The sequence below is a fragment of the Tasmannia lanceolata genome, unplaced genomic scaffold (genome assembly GCF_043159265.1).
Source record: "Tasmannia lanceolata isolate RefF3 unplaced genomic scaffold, GAP_Taslan_0.1 ptg000037l, whole genome shotgun sequence".
Lineage (NCBI taxonomy): Eukaryota > Viridiplantae > Streptophyta > Magnoliopsida > Canellales > Winteraceae > Tasmannia > Tasmannia lanceolata.
Genome location: NW_027518714.1, coordinates 58392888 through 58412542, shown reverse-complemented (window position 1 = coordinate 58412542; position 19655 = coordinate 58392888). Strand labels below are relative to the sequence as shown.

The following is a 19655-nucleotide window of genomic DNA, read 5'->3' as shown; positions in this document are numbered from 1 at the left end:
ATCAACTTTAAATTCATTGATATTGACACCATCAATGAAGGCAGTCACCCTGGAAATTGGGTGCTCCTGTCATGGAATCAAAATTTCTCCTTCACTTACTCAAGAAATCAGACAGAACTATGGAAACTTAAAAACCAATGTAGTTACCAGGAGGCGTTTGAGAACATTATGGAGCAATTGGACTCTAAAACAGGGTGGAGAGAAAAGTTGGAGAGCTTATGTGGGAGGTAGCAAAACAGGGTGGAGATGTATATAGCCATTGGAGGCTCACTTTGCTGGCAGGTCACTTCGTTAGCCATCGAGCGTGGCCACCAACAAAGTGGTGCTACATCGAGATTCCCAAAACTTTAATAAAGCAGACCCTGGATTTGTAATTAATAAGGAAGTACGGATCATCATTACAAGGCAGCTTTAATGAATGTTGATCCGACCGTTGATCTGATAGGAGATCGAATATGTCTTTTGATCGGCCATTGAAAGATCTTGGCCATCTAAGGAGTTTTCGTGAGAGGTAGATAAATTCGAAAGCATCTAGTTGGTGAATGGAGAAAATACAAAGGGATTTCTCACTGGAATGTCAGGAAGGATGTAAGTAAAACAAAGCTGAAATATCTCATGAAATGGGAAAAAGGCAACTGGTATTTGTAATTAGGGAATTGCTAGCAAAAGAATTTTCGCGGATGCTCCGTCGCACATCAGACCAGCCATCTCGTGAATGGAGACATAAGCTGTTCTGATAATAATGGGACAAACACACCTCAGCTGTCAAAAGCAATTACAACTCCCAACCGATAAAAAGACAAGGTGAGTTTGTCTCGTTATCAAAACATGTACTGCAAATATCAGTAGCTTTAATAAATGTTACCTTCCTTTTTATAACTATCTATTATAGGCTTTGAGAGAGGAGAGATTCGAAGACCACAAATGAAGTCACCCTGCATAAATCTCATGGCTGAAAATACTAAGATAATGGTATTTAAAAGCAGATGCTTTGGAAAAGGATGTTTTGTGGCATCTCAATCAGTCTTATAAAATTCTAAAGTATTTAAAAGCAGATGCTTTGGAAAAAGGTGTTTCCAGATAGAAATCAAATGGATAAACTAAACTGAGGATTTCAAACGAACCGGAAATCTATCCACTTCATCTACACCGTACTTCAGGAACTGGAAAGTCCATCCGGTGGGCCACATCAAGGCTAAACCATTCCCAAAAAACCAGACGAAATAATGTAACTGGGTTGCAGACTAAAACAAAGTAATTAGAGATTCTTAACCATCTGATGGATGACCTTAAAGGTCTAAGATATCTGAGGAATGCTACAATTAGGGCTGCCACTTGGGTCGGGTTTTACCCGACCCGCATCGACCCACCCGAAAATAGCTTGGGTCGGGTTCATGTTTCTTGGGTTTCAGGTCGAGCCGGGTCTACGATTCAAAAGCCCGAGTGAATCTCGGGTCGAGCCGGATTTGAAGGGCGTGAATCTCGGGTTGAGCCGGATTTGAAGGGGCCCGACCCGACCCGACCCGAGTTACTTAAGTTATAGTGTGTATTTTTTTTTTTCCTAAAACTTTGTTACTTTAAAAGTGAAAACTTAAAAGTAAAACTCACGCTCCCACGTAGTCACAGGGACTCTTTCCATCTTCTGTTCATTTCCCCCCTTTAGCTCTAGGGTTTCAAGCTTCAACTAAATAGTTAATCCACTTAATAGTTTGTTGTTTATCTCATATGAGTCTAATCATTTTCATTTGGTAATGCATCAATTTATTCTCTTTGGGCTAGTTATTAGTTCATGCACTAAAGAGTTTGCCATGCTTGAGTTTTTCTACTTCTATCAGTTGAGTTGCCTTGCCAAACAAGAGTTTTCCTTAAAAATTGCGTCAACGTAAACAAAAACCCGACCCGAGATTTATCATGGGTAGGGCTGGGTTTGGGAATCGTGGGTTTTCCGGAAAAAAACCCGACCCGACCCGAGATATTTCTCGGGTAGGGTTGGGTTCTTCAAAACCCAACCCGAGTTGCAGCCCTAGTGCCTACAATCTCTTCCCAAAAAATCATATCTGCAGTTCATCTTTCTAGCCTGAGTTTGAAGTAGTAGTTTGCAAAGGGAAATGATATATTTACTCCCTTGCTTTAATGGTGAGACTTTCATTTTACACTACTCTATTAGCTGTTACAATGCCCACAATCTATAAGCACCTAATCAAAATATTCGATGAAATGAGGAGTGCCATTATCAAAACATGGGAGTGCATTTAGCAGAATAAATAAAACATAGTTAAAAGTTAAAACACATTTTTCTTCATTTTTTCGTTATATAATTGCTTTAAGCGGATTGAAACCTGACAACATAGGACTATAGTCTGTGACCTCGTCGCATCCCTGGAGGGATGCTCTTTATCAGCAACAGGGCAGTTGCATTAAAAGTTACAAACATTTTTCATTTTTTTTGAAAGTTTAAAAGTTACAAACATTGTTACATAGAAACTTGACTGTAATATGAAGGGTCATGTAAAAGTTCTGATAACAAATATTGATCATTCATTCTGGCAGTAGCCATATATTTTGAATGCCCAAAGAATGCAAAAGAAATGTAAAGGACTTTGGAATCATGTATGCATGGATTCTAATCCAGAAGTTAATGTATGAGCTAGCAAGTGCCATCCATGTAACTTACCAGTAACTCATGCACTGTACCTCTATCAGGCATCTTTTCTGCAGCACCATAAACTGGAGCAAGCCCTCCACTAATCGGGCCCGGATTTTCTTTTACCTGAAAAATATAACACAAAAGGAAAATCAGGCCTTGGCTCCAAGATTTTAGGGGCCGTTGGGATACGTGGATTTCATAATCCTAAAAATGTACAATCCGGGTTTTACATTATAAAATCTATGTTTTAGCTTATAAAAATCCAGGTTTTAGCTTGTAAACCCCAGGATTTTACAATCCTCGATTATAAAATCTTTGTATCCAAATGGCTCCTTAGAGTTCAATTATTGTGAAGAGCCTTACAGTTTTCACTGATTCCCTCAAATCTCTCAAGAAGTCTTCAACAATCGGAACATGCTGAAGGGTCACACAGATGTGAATGCTGATTCATGCACAAAGAAAACAGAATTGGAAGTCTTAAATACCCTTGCAATAGAGATTCTTAAGTAGAAATAAATCAAAATATACAACTGTGTTAAGGACCGGCGCTTACCTGCTTGGTTTCTGCAAGGCATTCAAGTGCCAGCCTTTTGATGACATTATATCATTGACTTCAAAAATGTTAATGTCATTTGATCCGAAAGCTACGATTGTCATGTCTGGCCTCCCAACAATATATAATTCCGGAATGTCCTTTATCCTTACATAAAATCAAAAACCGATTTAAGAGTTGGAAAAACTTGAATAATGTTTAGGTTTTGAGCGGAGTAACACTTACCCTTTCTGTATCCTCTTTGATACTTCCATGATTTCTCTCGTGTTTTCCAAGTATCCTATAAAAATATAACGGAATCACATTGGCTTGTCACACAGAATGACTGAAAAATAACAGTAGACTTCAAGAACAGTGATGGTATTTTAGCACCTTCTTGCCCTAGAGACATCATGGCTGCCCAAGCTCCAGCAATCAATCCCCCTGGCCTGCTCCCAGCTATAGTTGGAGAGACATAAAGTCCACCTGACCATTCGGTAACTGCGACATGCAAATAAATGAGCAAGATATTAATGTAAGCAAAATGTAAACAACCATGGACACACACTTTGGGAACAATGAAATTGAGAAAGAAATAGTAAATCTTCCCATGTTAGAAAAGGGAATTGAAAATAACATGCACAGAAATTCAAGTATGTAGCTATGACTAATTATTCAAAAGCAATGCCCTATGTTTCCCAATAAAGTTCTCTAGTGTAACATTTGCATTAATGCATGCTTAGATAGGTCAGGTGGTCCTACATGCAACACTGGTGCCCAGAAACCATCCACAATTATCAAGGCACAAAAATTTGGTTGATCCCCTTCGATTTAATGCCAACAAATTGGATAACTCAACCATAGAGGAAAGCTAGTTTTTGGTAGTACTGAGTAATGACTAATGATCCTCTCAAGCTGGGCATAGATATTGATCATGCCAAGCTTGCCAAGAACACCATCAAGCTTAAATTTTACTGCACCCTTTCTAAGAAGATCAGCTAGTGTGTTTAGTCCTATCATGCTGTATAGGATTATAGGTGATCTTGATAGATCCTTAAATACCACAATAAAGTTTCATGGGGTCTTCAACTTTCATTCCGAGCTCACATAGAAGAATCCTTAGCCATAACAGTTTGGTTCCTTCATAGACCATTACTCTGTATTTTTGCTTCAGTACTAAATCTTGCAACAACACATTGCTTCTCACTCCACATAACTAGATAGCCTTCCACAAAGGTAAAATATCCGTAAGTAGATCGACGATCATCAGTGGCACCAACTTAATCAGCATCAATAAAGGCTTCTATCTTTAGGTGACCTAAGCCCCGTACATATTCACATACAACTCTAGCCCAAGCCCAGTACATATTCGAACGATATGTATCACATTAGTGAAACATCATTCCTGAGGCTTGACAACAATCAACATGTCAAAAACAAGCATCAGTTTGCAAATTAGGACAGTTTTTGTGAGCTCAAGAAAGCTAATAATGAATGATAAGGGCTTAATATTAAATATGGTAAATATTCCAGAAGGGTCTGCAAGTAGATCCTAGTTTCTCATGATAACCATTCAGACATAACAGTTCAGGAGTATTGTTGATAATACACTGTTGTAAAGACATGACAGAGCCATGCATATTGTGAACGTAGAAATAAAATATTTATTTTATATGAAATGGTTAAGAAAACTAAGGTGCCTATTTGGCATAATTTGTCAAAAAGGAAGAAAGATTGGTGTAATTCAAATAAACCAGAACTTCATAGAAAAAATTAGCATACTATCATATAGATACATTTCTAAATGCAACTGACAAAAGAACACTATTTGGAAGGGTTAAAACTTGAGTCCAACAGGATTGTTATTGTCATAATCAATTTAAGCAAAGCTTCACACTCTCAATAAGTGTAGGTTATGAAAAACAGTTTTGCTAACCATATCATTCACATGGAAACTACAGTTGATGATAAATCATAGATATGAAAACAGATGACCAGAATTGAGGATATTGACATCATAGGCCTACTAACTTGCAGAATTATTGCATTAAAAGTAAATATAAAAATGATAACTCACCAGCAACAAATTGGTGCTATTGCAGCAGGACAGGAAAGAGACAAAAGATGCAAAAATAGAAATGAAAAAGAATTAGTAACACAACAATAAAAGATCCCATGAAAGAAAGCATATTGAAATGGCATGCACATGGGAAGTATCATATAATAGCTTGTATCAAAAAGAAGGAAAAAATAGAAGCATCATTAAGGATTCTATGTCTCCATCATAATTGAAGGCCTGCTGTAAGCATAACAGAGGTACTTATGTTTTGAGTGGTAGAAAGATATTAGGATTCAAGCATCACTGATTTGGTTATTTAGGAGGGTGTTGTGGTGGCAATAAAGTTTAATTGGTAACAGACTTTATGGTCTAACATTCTTAGCAATAAAGTTTAATTGGTAACAGACTTCTAAACCTAGAGGTCCTAGGTTCAATCCCAGCTTGCCTACCAATAAAAGCAAGAAAGCCATACATGATGGTTTAATCACATCGAATACCTAGTGGCATGCATTGTCACATATGTCTTGAATAGTAAAGTCAACAAAGAAGTAGAATGTAATAAAGAATAAGAAAATACAATGACCAATCTCCCCTCCAAGGACCCCCACTCTACGTCAATACCACAGAGTTATGAAATATTATTGGTCCCGTGTCAATATGACATCCCATGCATACGGTTACTTTGTTTTGCAATTCAATGATTTTTCCTACCAAATATCACTCTCTACATTAATGAAATGAAATGAAATGCAAATCATAACATCTTTACATTTTTTTTGTTCCGACCATTTCGGTCGAATTTCGGTTGGAAATAATGACGTGGAAGGAATTCATTGAGATTTCGTTTCGGTGGGGATGGACAAGGAGACATTTTGGTCGTTTCGGGTAAATTTAAAGTCGTGGGCTAAGGTCAGAAGCACAGCGGAGGTGTTGGTGGCAGTTATGTTTTGGAGAAAGCATTAAAATTTTGCCCAAAATGACTCAGTTTTGAATCAATCCACATCATCACCAAAAACAGTTTCTAATCCTACATTTGTAGAAAGGAAGATTAGATGCAGCATGGGGGAGAGAAAGGGCAGAGGTAGAGGTCGTAGAGCCTTTTCGGGAAACTGTTAAAGGAAGAGAGAGAGAGGGCGCTGGTGGTGATAGAGGATAAGAGAGGTATTGGTTTAAGGGGGTTAGCACGGACCTGGATTGGTGTCATATGTGGTGTTGTTGTTGTGAAAGCGCGCGTGTGTGCACGTGCTTCTCTCTCTCTCTCTCTCTCTCTCTCTCTCTCTCTCTCTCTCTCTCTCTCTCTCTGTGCGTGTGTGTGTGTGTGTGTGTGTGTGTGAGAGAGAGAGAGAGAGAGAGAGAGAGAGAGAGAGGTTCCAGATAACATATTGAATTGGAAAATGGTGAGAGAGAGAGAGAAGAGGGGGGAGGGGGAAAGTTCTCAAAAACCAAATCTAAGAGAAGAGGTTACCAAGAAAACATATTCATTTGAAGAGGAAAGAAGTCAAAGATAGACCTTACAGGTGTATCCACAATCACTAGCTCTTGATACAAATCTAGACAGTTTTGCATCCTAAGTTTCAATGGCTGCTACATTCTACACTAATTTCAACTTCCAAGTCTGGGTACATTTCCTTACATTGAGAATAAGCTGCATACCTTTCGAATCTCATGATTCCTGTAGAGAACTACACTTGTGCCCTTTGGAGCTAAGCCATACTTGTGCACATCAGCTGATATTGAAGTAACTCCTTCAACAGAAAAATCAAAAGGTGGAATTGGGTACCTACATAAAAAACCATCTAAAGTTACAAATAATAATTACAAACTATGAGTCCCGATAAGTCACAATAAAGACACATCATGAATAAAAGATCCATACGCACGCCTGCACACAATTACGCACAAACGGGAGTTAAAAGTTAAATATCCAGCCGAAAAAAAAGAGCATGTGGTTAAGTTAAATGCTGGTGAAATCAGCTGGGAAAATAGAGGCATATGTTAGACATACGCAAGGTAAGTAAACTGAAAGATAGCCATAATAATGTGAATCTTCAAAGGCTGCACTGATTACACTATAAAATACAAAAAAAGAATTGCTTTTGCATATGAAATCTTCCACCTCACTGCAACCGAATACGTCACCGAATGTTTAGGCGACATGGCAGATTTCATTTGCAAAAGCACCCTATGAAATTGCAGCGTGCAAAAGTGGCTAGTGTATCTATTCAAATTAATATGATGGTATACAAACTAAATAATTCTAAAAAAATATATATTATTTTAAAAGCTTATAGAATATTTAGCATATTTACTTTACATTTATTTAACCTTTTTAATTCTTATATCGAAGCCTTCATCCATAATGCCCAGGGTTGAATTCCCAGATTAATCTTTTTGTTTTGGAAAACAGACTCTTTACAATCCTGCAGAGCATACCGAAGCTTAAACGGAATTCTTAACAAGTTGGTTATCCTGCTGAACATACCCAAGTTTACGAGCAAAAGGCAAAACAAAGCCACCAAGGCAAAGGTCTACATGGAAGCATATACCGAAACTAGATGCCAGTTCACCAAGCTCCTGTAGATATGAGTGGGTAAGCAAACATAGAACATCTCATATGCCAGTTGAAGAAAATCCTAAAAAATCTTAGGCGAACAATGGCGTAACCAAATTTCAAGAACAATGGACAAATACCATGCAATTCAATGTCACCTACTTCAATAGGATCTATGATGCCATGTGGAAATCCTGGTGCAGATCCAACAATCTGAGAAAATGTGAAATTCAAGTTAATATGAATTCTATGTTATGGAGAAACATGATACATGATTTATTCCTATCATAACTTCATCAATAAAATGACATGAGTACTCAAATATTGCTTAGCGATTGTGCTCAGATTGAAATTTCTGATAGCATCCCCATCCAAGAAATCAAGATGGAGATAATGCAGATGATTCTCCATAAAGTTTAATTGGCAAGATCAAGATGTAAAATTATCTTAGGGAGTTAGGTCCAATATAATAAGCGTATCATATATCTCAGCAAGCAATCAGAAATAGATTAGAGAAAAATGACCTCAATGTCACTCCAAGACAAAACAAATTAGCAATAAAGTATTTGTGACTCTTCCAGAAAAGCTTGAGCAGATAGATTTTTGGACATTATAAATTCTTTGTTTTCCTATTATTTTATCTATGCACCATCTTGTGTTTTTAAGAAGGATTTGCGGTCGGGGAAGCTCCTCGATGATGTCATTCATTCTAGTGATTTTTACATTCTTTTGTATGTTCAGGGCTTAGTCTTTCCAAGACCAGAAATGGGATTCGATGAAGGCACATCGAAGGGGAGAAGGGAAGAACCTAGTGTTGTGAGTTCCGAAATAAAGTAGATTCAACAATTAGACTTGAGAATGCAGTGACATAGGGATCTGATCGAGAGCAGAATGGCGATCATTCTTCTTGTTGAAAACCGGGAGATCACTAATCTCTCAAAATAGGATCAAAGACGATGTGCAACAAGCGTCAATGTGAGATTCAAGAAACACGTTCGCATAAACAAGAAACACAAATTTATGTGGTTCGACAGTATGCCTACATCCACTCGAAAAGAGATTTACTATTTCGCTATGATTTAGCTGACACTTTGAATTTATTGTTGACACATGTGTCCGACACGACAAGCGTGTCCACATGTGTCCACATTCCTTTGGACACTTTTAAATGTATTGCTAGGAGTGTTAAGAAGTTAATGTGGGAACATGGACACGTATTGGTGTAATAATCAATAATTTTAGGAATTCTCGAGCCGATCCTATTTGTGTAATAACCAAAGACTAGTCGCCGCAATACACCATTCTTTGTTCAACCGACAGAAGAGGCACAGTTGGACCTTTAAAAGTCCAAGTTGTCCAACTATGCAACGAGGGATTTTTAAGTCCCTCCGCCATGAAGCTCGAGCAGATCCTATTGGTCTTCCGATTTTTGCAACGATTCATAGGCAAGAATTTAGTTGAGGGCAATTTGTCCAATATAACTGCTTGGGCTACAATAAGCTTGGACCTATATATCAATGTGGTCCTAGACTTGAGAAGAGATATAACGTGTCCTTGGTACAAACTTTGAGGTAGCAATGGATTCACTAGCAAGAGAGGTTCTAACAAGAATTGAAGCTCTACCCGTGTTGGAAACTGCAATCTTCTTTATCTTCCTTAAATTTTCTGTGTATATTAAAATGAAGATAACATAAAGCAAATTGAAAATTTTAAACTAGCTGCGAACTTTGATGTCAAGAAAGCATTAAATAAATGTTTTCTCAATATTCTGCTCAAAGGTGGTCAAACATCAACCCTCAAAATTGTCGCAGCACCTAGCAACAATAACTAGAGAGAGAAAAGTTTTACTTGAAATTCAACAGCCCGTTCTAAAACATCAATCACGGTAACAAAAAAAACAAAGTGTGGTAATAAAACAAGAACAAAACGTCCAATCCCGTTAATAAAAAAAATAAAAATAAAACAAGTACAAAAAAACTCATACCAAAATTGTATTCCCGTTAATAAATCGTCTAATCCCTTTCACATCTGCTTGAAATTCTTTATTGACAGGGACGCGCCACAGCTTGATGTTAAAATATTGGGCAGCCTTATCATACGCTGAGTGCGTAGATTCAGAGATTATCCTAGAGTTGGAGAAGAACAGAAAAAAATTAAATGGCTGATTTCCAGATCATGGATAGAATTCCCAAAATATCCAAGAAAGGCACAGGAACCTGACTTACATTTCTGGTTTTGAAATCCCTTTCTTCACTTTCATGTAATCGCGTGATGATTTCACAGCTAATAATATACTCTCAGTCCCTCCGGATGTCATATTCCCACACACTTGCCCTCCAGAGGCTGTCTCTTTACTACCGAGTAGTGCAGATGTCATAGCAACCACTTCCCATTCAAATCGTGCTACACTTGGGAACACATCCAGATGCAGGGGATTGGTATGAGAAAACCTGAAGAGAGTATTTGGTAGATATCAGATGAAAATATGAAATACAAAATGACTACAATATACAGACATAAAGATGATAGTAAAATGTGTAAAAAGCTTGGATGGAAAAAGTAGCTCCTAGATGGGTTCAAAATGTCCCCAAAAAATAACCAACAGATCTGAAAATTGAGATATATCAGAATTTTTTCTTTCTGACCAACATAGATGAGACCAACCATATGACTGGTGATATCAGCATATGGCCCCATACATGCAAATGGGTCCAAACAAGAAAATGAACAGCTGAAGGACAGTCAAAGCACAACACTCTACACACCGATCTTCAAACAGAACCAAACACGAACTCCAGTGATAAAACTAATCATCAAAATCACATATTTTACAACAACAAAAAAAACTTGAAAGTATCTAAAATAACACCATGATAACAAGAGCGGAATTAAGAGTCTGCAGAGAATAATTTCTACTATTAATCACAATGTCCCCTGGGTTCAATAGAGATTACAAATAATAATAATAATAATAAATGAAAAAGGCTACTGATGTTGGCACTACCATGTTTTAATAGTTGCAGAAACTCAGCTTGTCTTGTCTTTTTTTCAAACGGATGGCGCCAAGGTTTATTACAGTTCCCAAAAAACTCTCAGAAGCCAATTAAAAAAATAAAAGACAAGGCTACTGATGTTGGCACTACCATGTTTTAATAGTTGCAGAAACTCAGCTTGTCTTGTCTTTTTTCAAACAGATGGCAAAGGTTTATTACAGTTCCCAAAAAACTCTCAGAAGCCAATTAAAAAAATAAAAGACAAGCTGAGTTTGTGCAATTATTAAAACATTCAATATCAGGAGCCAGTGAAAAAATGGCCCTATACTTCATAATACAGTATGCGTATAGTACACACCATATACATATTATGTATATTTGTGTGTCTATATTCATAAACTATTTCCGGCAGGAGCAAATAACTTCGAAGGAAAATCTCATGGGAAAATCTCATTCTCATGAGATTTATCAACCAAAAGGAAAAATATATCATTTTCATGTGAGCAAGGCTAGGAGCAATGCGGCAGTTCAAAATTTTAGGGCATTATCAAGAAAATTATATGCACCAAGCACAATAATGCGTACAGCAGTAATCAGAAAAGAATGGGCCAACAAGTCAAACTTGTCAAGAATAATATAAAATATGCAAGAAAATTCCAAATGGATAATATCCATTCACAAGTAGTTACAAATGTTTATAAATCAATCAAAACAATCTTACATGCTCAAAATTAAATATAACCACAAGTAGCCATACTTACCTCAAGAGTTAAATATATGCATATGAGCATATCTCTTCTGTACAGTCCGTGGTGGTCATATAAAAGAGCTCAATATTAATGATTACCCAAAAAGAACATTCGAGTTTATATACTATAACTTCATAATCTCTTATGCTCGCATTGGTCTTCCACTTCAGGACTGAATAATTGTGCTTTTTTTTGTACAATATGAACTGCTGTTTTGCTTTCATTAACAATACTATTTATGGGTATGGTGTGTTGTCCCATTTGCTTCCTACTGTTCCTAAATTGATTCTTGCTGCCCATATTGAACCACTATATCACTGATGGAGACCATCCATATCATTTAAGTCTTTTAAGCCGTAAGGGGATTAGTCGTTTCCCACCTAAGGCCACTTAAGTGTCTTTAAGTTAATGAGTGTTTTAAATGGGCCCACATGTTTATTATGAAATTCTTAAGTTGTAAGGCACTTAGGCCATTGTGTTATCAGTTCATTGAAGTTAAATGACACCATGTGACATCATGTCAATTAAGTGACCAAGTTGTCCCACATTGCAATAAAGGAAAGTCTTGTTTGCTCAGGGGACATAATAGAAAGGTGGCTTAGCCTTTATGAGAGTCCATGTTTATTTAGGAGAAGTGTTACATTAGGAGTCATTGTTAGAGTCCAAGTTATATGAGAGGTGTTAGGTATTAGGTGTTTGAAAGAGTCAATGTCATGTGGCATCTTCCTATTAGATTTTTAGTTACAAGATGCAAGTAGGATTGGAGTTCTATCTTTACTTAACTTCTACTCCACCTTAGATTTTTGTTGGTGAGATGTTCTATAAATTGAAAGGCATATGGCCCTTTTGCAGCATTGAAGGATTGAATGACAATTGATCACTTGAGCTTAGGTGAGATACGCATTGCCAGTGTAAGTTTCTAGCTTATTTTCTCTTACTTTCTTGATTTACTTTTTTTTTGCTTCTAATCCTCCACAAACGCTGCCACAAAACATTAACCAGTATGAATCAGATCACCACCATTCACTTCCCATCCATCAACCATCTTTCTCAGCCCTCACCTTTCACCACAGCCCTCAGACCCTACCTACCCTAGCAACCAACTCCCTGTCCCATAACTGATCAACCCCTAAATTGAATCCCCTTCCTACAAACATCCCAAGAAAACATTTCAACTCAACAGGGCCTCAGACCTTTAACAGACTTTAAATATGTCACAACAATGCACCTTACCTATTATTTACTTATCAGTCCTAATCGCTGCAGAACCAGTTCCCTCAAATTTACCTTACTCCTATGCCCATAGACACAATCTTTATCTGATACATAACCATCCCTCTAGCCATGAGAAAGGTTTTTTTTTTTTAATGATGTCTAGCCGTGAGAAGATTACCCCACCAAAGTTCCCTTTCCTTAGGCTGTCCTACATTAATTGGTAAGAGAGCTACAATACCAGTGTCGTCCCTTTTGGTCCTGCATCAATAGCTGCTTCAAGGTCTCCTTTTCTTGTGAGTTACTATTAGGGTTGAAACTAAACCCTTGGTAATGGAGATGCCAAACATCCAATTGACTACTGTAAAACTCAGTGGGCCTTTATTACCTCTTGTGAGTCCATTAATCAAAATTAAAGATTCTAATATTCATGGGCCCACCAAATACAGATCCTAAGTACGCCTCCGTGAAAACTATAAATCCATTACACGGCTGTGGAACTCAATAGAATAGCAAATTAGTGCCAATGTCGTGTTCCCTAATATGGTCACGGAAAATTGGGACTCTATTCCAGTGATGCTCTTCCGAGGCCAGCATCCCAAGGTCTATGAGCGGTTTGAAAACACCTTCTTGTTTTGGCAAGGACGCAAGAGTTTTGATACAGGACGATCGAAGGCTGAACTAATATTTTGCTCTGATATAAAAATTCTAATATAGGACGATCGAAGGACAGACTAATATTTTGCTCTCATACTAAATCTGATGCGGGACGATCGAAGGAAGGACTAATACTTCGCTATGATACCAAATCTGATGTAAGATGGATCTACAGAAGGGATGTTAGGAGTGAAAATGATGGTTTAAAATTAGGGTTTGTCCTAAAATGTATGATGAAATTGAAAAAACATATATTTCTACTAGGTTTCGGGTAGGTTTAGAAGGGTACAAACATATGCCGGGAAGGTGTATGGAAGAGTTTTAGGAAAGATTAAGGGACACATGATTCAGGGTGAGATGGGATGGGTAAAACAAGAAACAAAAACTAGGGTTTTGAGGTTCCAGGGAAGGGAAAAGAATATTTTCTGTTCCCAGGCAAACTGACATGAAAGAGATAAATAACAAGGTTAGAATCTCACCAGCCAAAACCCAAAATATCGCACCAAAGGTTCCTAGGCATCGCACTATAGGGAATATCAAGGCACCACACCTTAGCAAGGAGTAGACTTCACATCCACACAAGAGAAAAAAACTGCAAATCTTTATTCATTCCTTCATTCATTTCATTGTGGCTAGAAGAAAAGTGTCACAAGGCATACAATATATAAGAAAAAGAAGAGAGCTAAAAAGTTCTAAAACCCTAAACAAAAACCTAACACTTTTGGAACAAAATACCCTCTAATGACTTAAAAACTTTCTCCCCACTTAAAATTTCCATAATACATGTGTGGGGCCTTTTTAGAACAATAACTCAAAGAACTTAAAGTGATTTTGATGGGAAAAGACTTAAATACCCCTCCCCTTAGACTTAAATGACAATATAAAAACTAAATAAAACACTTTTAACATCGACAATGGCCACATCTTCTAAATTCCTTGACTCTTCATGGCATCTTGGATTGTCCCCCATAACCTCTTGTTTCAATTTCTTCTTCCACTTTCAATGCTTATGTGTGAATGAAGCTGTTCAACATTGATAGTATGTATGTAACTTAAGCCCTCTACAAAAATTGCCTTTTACTTTCTGAACTTTTATTAGAAATCTTCTTCTCAAGGCAATATAAAATTTAAAAAAATTAAACATCCTTATAAAACTTACTCCCATGGCAAATGCATTTAAAAGAAAAGTCTTTAGGTGATTTTATAACTGTAAGGTTCACAACAAAGCAAAACATAAATGTACCATGTCTTACTAACATTGAATATGCCTCATTTGTCAAAGAAAAATGGCCCTCCGACTGACTTCCACCAATGTAGCTGCATAATAAATCATGAACAAATTGAAGTTAGTTACACAAACTTGTGCATAATAAAAATACAGAACCCAAATGAGGCATTACATATATGATAGTCCTTCATCCGAAATGGTAGACATACACTGTACCAGAGCATCTGCCTTGCCAAACCACATCTTTCCCTTTCTCTTTTTCCATCATTTCTATCACTTCTCTTCCAGATCTGACCTTCGGCAGCTCAGTCTGCCAGCTATCCCTTCCAGATTTACTACCAGATTGTAACTTCTCCACAACCTACACAAAACATGAGTGAAAAAGATAATTAAGGGAGATTACTTCTTTTCATTGTGTGAAAAAATTAATATAAAACCGAAAAAAGAAAGCACCTAAAAAGAAAATGAGAAAAACATTAAAAAGGGAACTAATGTTGCACTAACTAAAGATGTAGCTTTGGCATTGTCATGTGCCTATGAACGTAGCGACTTTCTGTTGGACCGCTATTTCGAAAAGCATCAATACATGCGATGTTATTAAGAACAAAAGGTCCACGGTGGCCGACCAGAGTATCATATGCAAAGAGCTAAAAGAGTCAAAAAAAAAAAAAAAATATATATATATATATATATATATATATATATATATATATATATATATATATATATATTTTCCTTATTTGCAAGTTGACCATTGTTGTCTGGTCTTCTCTGCTTAATTGTGTTGGTGTAAGATGGCTTTGCAAAATCAATTGGCAAGGTAATGAGAAATCGGCACATCACAAGTTCTGATGAGGAGCGAATGAATATGTGGTATTATTACTTTGTCAATTATATGGGGTTTATGGAAAGAGTGGCAATTGAGAATATTCTATGGCAAAGGTTCTCATTAGGGAATGATTATTTCCAAGATCAAGACACCAATCATCCTTTGGGCCTCCCCATCGCATCCCAATCAAGGTTACTCTTTGGGCGAAGTTCTGCCAAAAGGGGAAATAAATTGTGGGGTGCAAGAAATCAAGGGAGAGGTGTCCCCTCCCATACGTGTATTACGAAAATTTTAACCGGTAGTCTTTACGTAATTAGAGGCTATTTTAGTCCAAAAGTGTTGGGTTTTTGTTTAGGGTTTTAAACTTTCTAGCTCTCTTTCTTTTCTTAATTATATGTAGCCTAAAGGCATTTTTCTTTCATGATGGATGATGCTATGATGGATTGAATAAAGATTTAAAGTTTGTTTTCTTGATGTGATGTCTGTTCTTTAGGGTGTGATGCCCAGGGATCCCTTGGTGCAAACCGTAAAGACTCAGGATTGCTAATGTGATTTTAGCATAATCGTCTTCTTCTTTGATGAGATGCCAAGGGAAACTCTTGGTGGGATGTCTTGAGATGACTATCATGTTTCTTTTTTACTTGCAATCTATATTTCTCCTATTCTCTCTCTCTTCTTTTCTTGGTTTCTCCCACAAAAAATAATCTGCCCAGGAACTAAAAATATCTCTTCCCCTTGCTTAAAACCTAAAAACCCTAATTTTTCTTCATATTTTACTCATCTCATCTCACCCTAAACCGTGTGTCTCTTAATCATGTCAAAAAACTCGTTTGTACCTTTCCGGCATATGCCTGCACTTTTCCGAGTAATGTGTGTACCCCTCCAAACCTACGCTAAATCTAGTAAAAATATTTTCCCAATCTAATCAATATTTTAGGATCCAAGACCCTAATTTTCACACATCATTTTCACCCTATTCCCTATTACAACAATTTACTCTTACCAATAAATTCATATACATACAGCTTGCATAGCTTATTTCCTTTGCCATACCTCATCCCTCACCCTAGTTGACTATAACATGTGCCAAATCTTTGAAAGAAACCCATTTCCATGGATCCGTCCTGTATCAATAAGATATGGTTGTTTGATGCCTCTAGAGTTTCTATTTATAATTGAGTAAATTGAAGTGGAGCAGGAAGGATGAAGGGTTGGTTTATATTAGAAAACCTTTAGGATAGAAAGTTATATTTTAGAGGATATTTGAGTTAGTTTCCTTTGAAAAGTTTCTATTTATTCTTAAAGAATGGTAGCTTGTTTATGATTCAGCTCTAGCAACAAGGATTGGTTGGGGGCACACTGACGGATGCCAACAATCCTTTAGACAATTCTACCAATCAACTGAAAGGTGGCCAAGCTGGAACTGAAGCCCCAAACAATCCAAGATGTAAAAATGGGGTTCAATTTGGTGAGCAGCATGGAGTTTTGGGGAATCAAACTCAACATGCCGAAATATAGAACACGTAATCAATGAGACATTAAATTTGGCATGAGATACGTACATGTCTTTACTTTAGCCAGAGGGAATATCAGGATAAAAATGCATTTTCCCCTACAAATTTTTTCCATTTATTTAACAAAATTGTGCACTACGCACAGATTTGAGTACCAATGAACTCTATAGTGTCATCGGTGAATCGCAAGGGACGATCATTGGCTTGATGTGCGTATTGAAGATGTCAATTTGGCATTTAGCCCTCCCTATACCCATTGCATCGTCGTGCGGATTGGATTGCATGTTTGTACATCGGTTCAAATAGGCCATGAAACTACTCTGATGTGAATGGAGGCCGTGATCCTAAAGTGTTTCATAATCAAGGTTTTAAATTTCAGATTTCCACCAAGACCAAAACGAAATTCGAATGGAATTCTTTTTTTTATAGGATTTCATCGAATTTCAATAATTTCAAATTTTCACCTGGAGATTTCCACTAAATTTTAAAGAAACCGAAATTTTTCCATAAGTGTACAAGATTTCGGCCGAAATTTCCACCGAAACCGAAATATTTCTATTTCCATTGTGGCCGATACCGAAACAGAAATTTAAAACCTTGTTCACAATAGACTGAAAGTGATCAAGTTGGCTAAGTTGTAAACCATGATAAATTTGTCCTGTTATGTTTTTCATGAGTAATACCTTTTTGATGATTTCACAGCATCAAAGCAAGGCCAGGTCCATGGAGGATATAGCACACATAATAACCAAGATAGTAAATTTGGAGAGAGGCATGGACATGTCATTACTTTAACCGAGGGCCTATCACTATCCACATAGAGGGAGAACCAATCAAATCATCAATGTCATCAATGTATAGACTTGAGTGCCAATGAACACTCTGTTATTGTCGTGGGTGAAACACAAGGTAGGATAATTAGCTTGATGTCCGTATTGAACACATCAATTTGGCATTTAGCCCTCCCCTCCCTAGACCCATTGCATCATCATGCTGAATGGATTGCATGTTTGAACTCTGATGTGAATGGGGGTCGTGATCCTTAAGTGTATCACAATCGACTGTAAGTAATCTAAGTTGGCTGAGTTGTCACTTGTAAACCATGGTCAATTTGTCCTGTTATGTTTTCATGGGTAATACTTTTTTGGTAATTTGAGGAAGTATTGGATAAGCATGGGCTTTTTCTTTCAAAGGATGTGCATGTAGAACACATATATTGGAAGCACTAGTCTTCAGTTGCTTATGAAACATGGTGCAGAGACGAGTGAAATGACTCTAACAAATGCTAAAAATGACTGGATAGGAATGTAATTTAACACTTGAAAAAGATTAATAAGTACCGAGCTTAGGAAGTAGCCCACATGGTTGTACTGGTCAGTGGAACAGGTCAGTAACATAGTAGATAACGGTCCAATAGTAGAATCCAGCTTGGTAATTCTTGGAGCTTCAATAGGAAGGCATGTCATTGAGTTCTAGAGACTGTTGGTTATTTAAGCCAGATTATTCATTGAGTTTTAGGCGGTTTCATCTAGAAAGAAGAAAGAAATATTAAAGAATACATAATTTCAATTCACTTCTTACTGGAATTAGTGAATTATAGTGTGAAAATCCCTTCCTTTCTCATTCGTCATGTCATCATCAGTGTTTCACACATTTATCATTAGCTTTTTTCTTTTGTGTGCTTTAATTTCCTCTTCAAATTTTGTACTGTTCTTTTATTTTTCCAATTTTCATATTTTCATTGTTTCTTGTTGTGCTTATTCCTTAACTCCATTAAATCCTTACATCAAATACGAAAAATGAAAGGAAAAAAAACAAAAAGAACAACAGCAATCGTAAAAGAAAAATGAATAAAGAGAAAATCAACGAGATCTAGAGATAGATTTTAGAATTTACCTTCTGCTTCTCGTTTTCGATGTATTTTCTCACACCAGGAATCAATCTGTTTACATCAAAACCTCACAAATCAAAGATAGAAATCTACACACAAAACATCGAAAAAAAGAGAAATGAATGAAAGCTTACTTGGCGAGGCTCATGAGAAACCCTAGAAAAGTGGCTCTGAGTCCGTGTTCTTGAAGGAAACAGAAGGAGAAGTGAAGAATCCATGAGATGAAGAGAGCGAGCAGAGGATAGAAAATGAGAAGGATTGGTTCGAATTGAGAGAGGAATGCGTTTACAGAAGCTCGGAGATTGAGAAGGGTTTCTTCCATGGGTTAGAGATTGGGATTTGGGGAAGAAAATGAAAAGAAAACAGAGGAAACTACGAGAAAGAAAACGACAGAGGGAGAGATATATATTGGGTTTGTATTTGCGTAGAGGAGAAGAGTTTCTTTATCTGGCTGGCAGCTGCGTTCCTTGTTTATTTTTAGGTAGAAGATATTTTCACTTCCCTGCATTACGCGCATGCTTAGGATATAAGGGGAGCGTGCGCGTAATGCAGGGGGGTGAAAATATCATCTTACTGTTTTTATTTCGAGAAGTGACGAGAGATGACTAGAACTCACTACTAGGGGTGGTTATTCGGTAACCGGACCGAAAATTTTCAAAACCGAACCGATTAAAAATTCGGTTATTCGGTTAATAGTGGGAAAAAAAGAGGAAAAAAAGCAAAATCTTGGTTTCGATCGTAGGGCTAGGATCATCCAATCGAAATGATTTTTGGAGCACAACCTAATTAAGTT

General features: G+C 37.1%; 1 protein-coding gene across 2 annotated transcripts; it reads right to left on the bottom strand.

The window, feature by feature from the left end:
- Positions 1-2275: 2275 nt before the first annotated feature.
- Positions 2276-19308, bottom strand: DPL1 (dihydrosphingosine phosphate lyase). Of its 2 annotated transcripts, XM_077372102.1 has the most exons (15): positions 18997-19308; positions 18868-18913; positions 14838-14989; positions 14658-14717; positions 10015-10239; positions 9774-9915; positions 7952-8002; positions 7721-7812; positions 6892-7018; positions 5257-5272; positions 3573-3680; positions 3426-3480; positions 3201-3347; positions 3011-3089; positions 2276-2770 (listed from the first exon to the last, which is right to left on the bottom strand). In XM_077372102.1, exons 1-15 carry the CDS (start codon positions 19182-19184, stop codon positions 2648-2650), a joined length of 1611 nt encoding a protein of 536 aa, XP_077228217.1. In that variant the 5' UTR covers positions 19185-19308; the 3' UTR covers positions 2276-2647. The 2 variants fall into 2 exon arrangements, with proteins under 2 accessions (XP_077228217.1, XP_077228218.1); XM_077372103.1 differs by lacking the exon at positions 18997-19308 and having other exon boundaries at positions 14801-14989.
- Between the last annotated feature and the right edge of the window lie 347 nt (positions 19309-19655).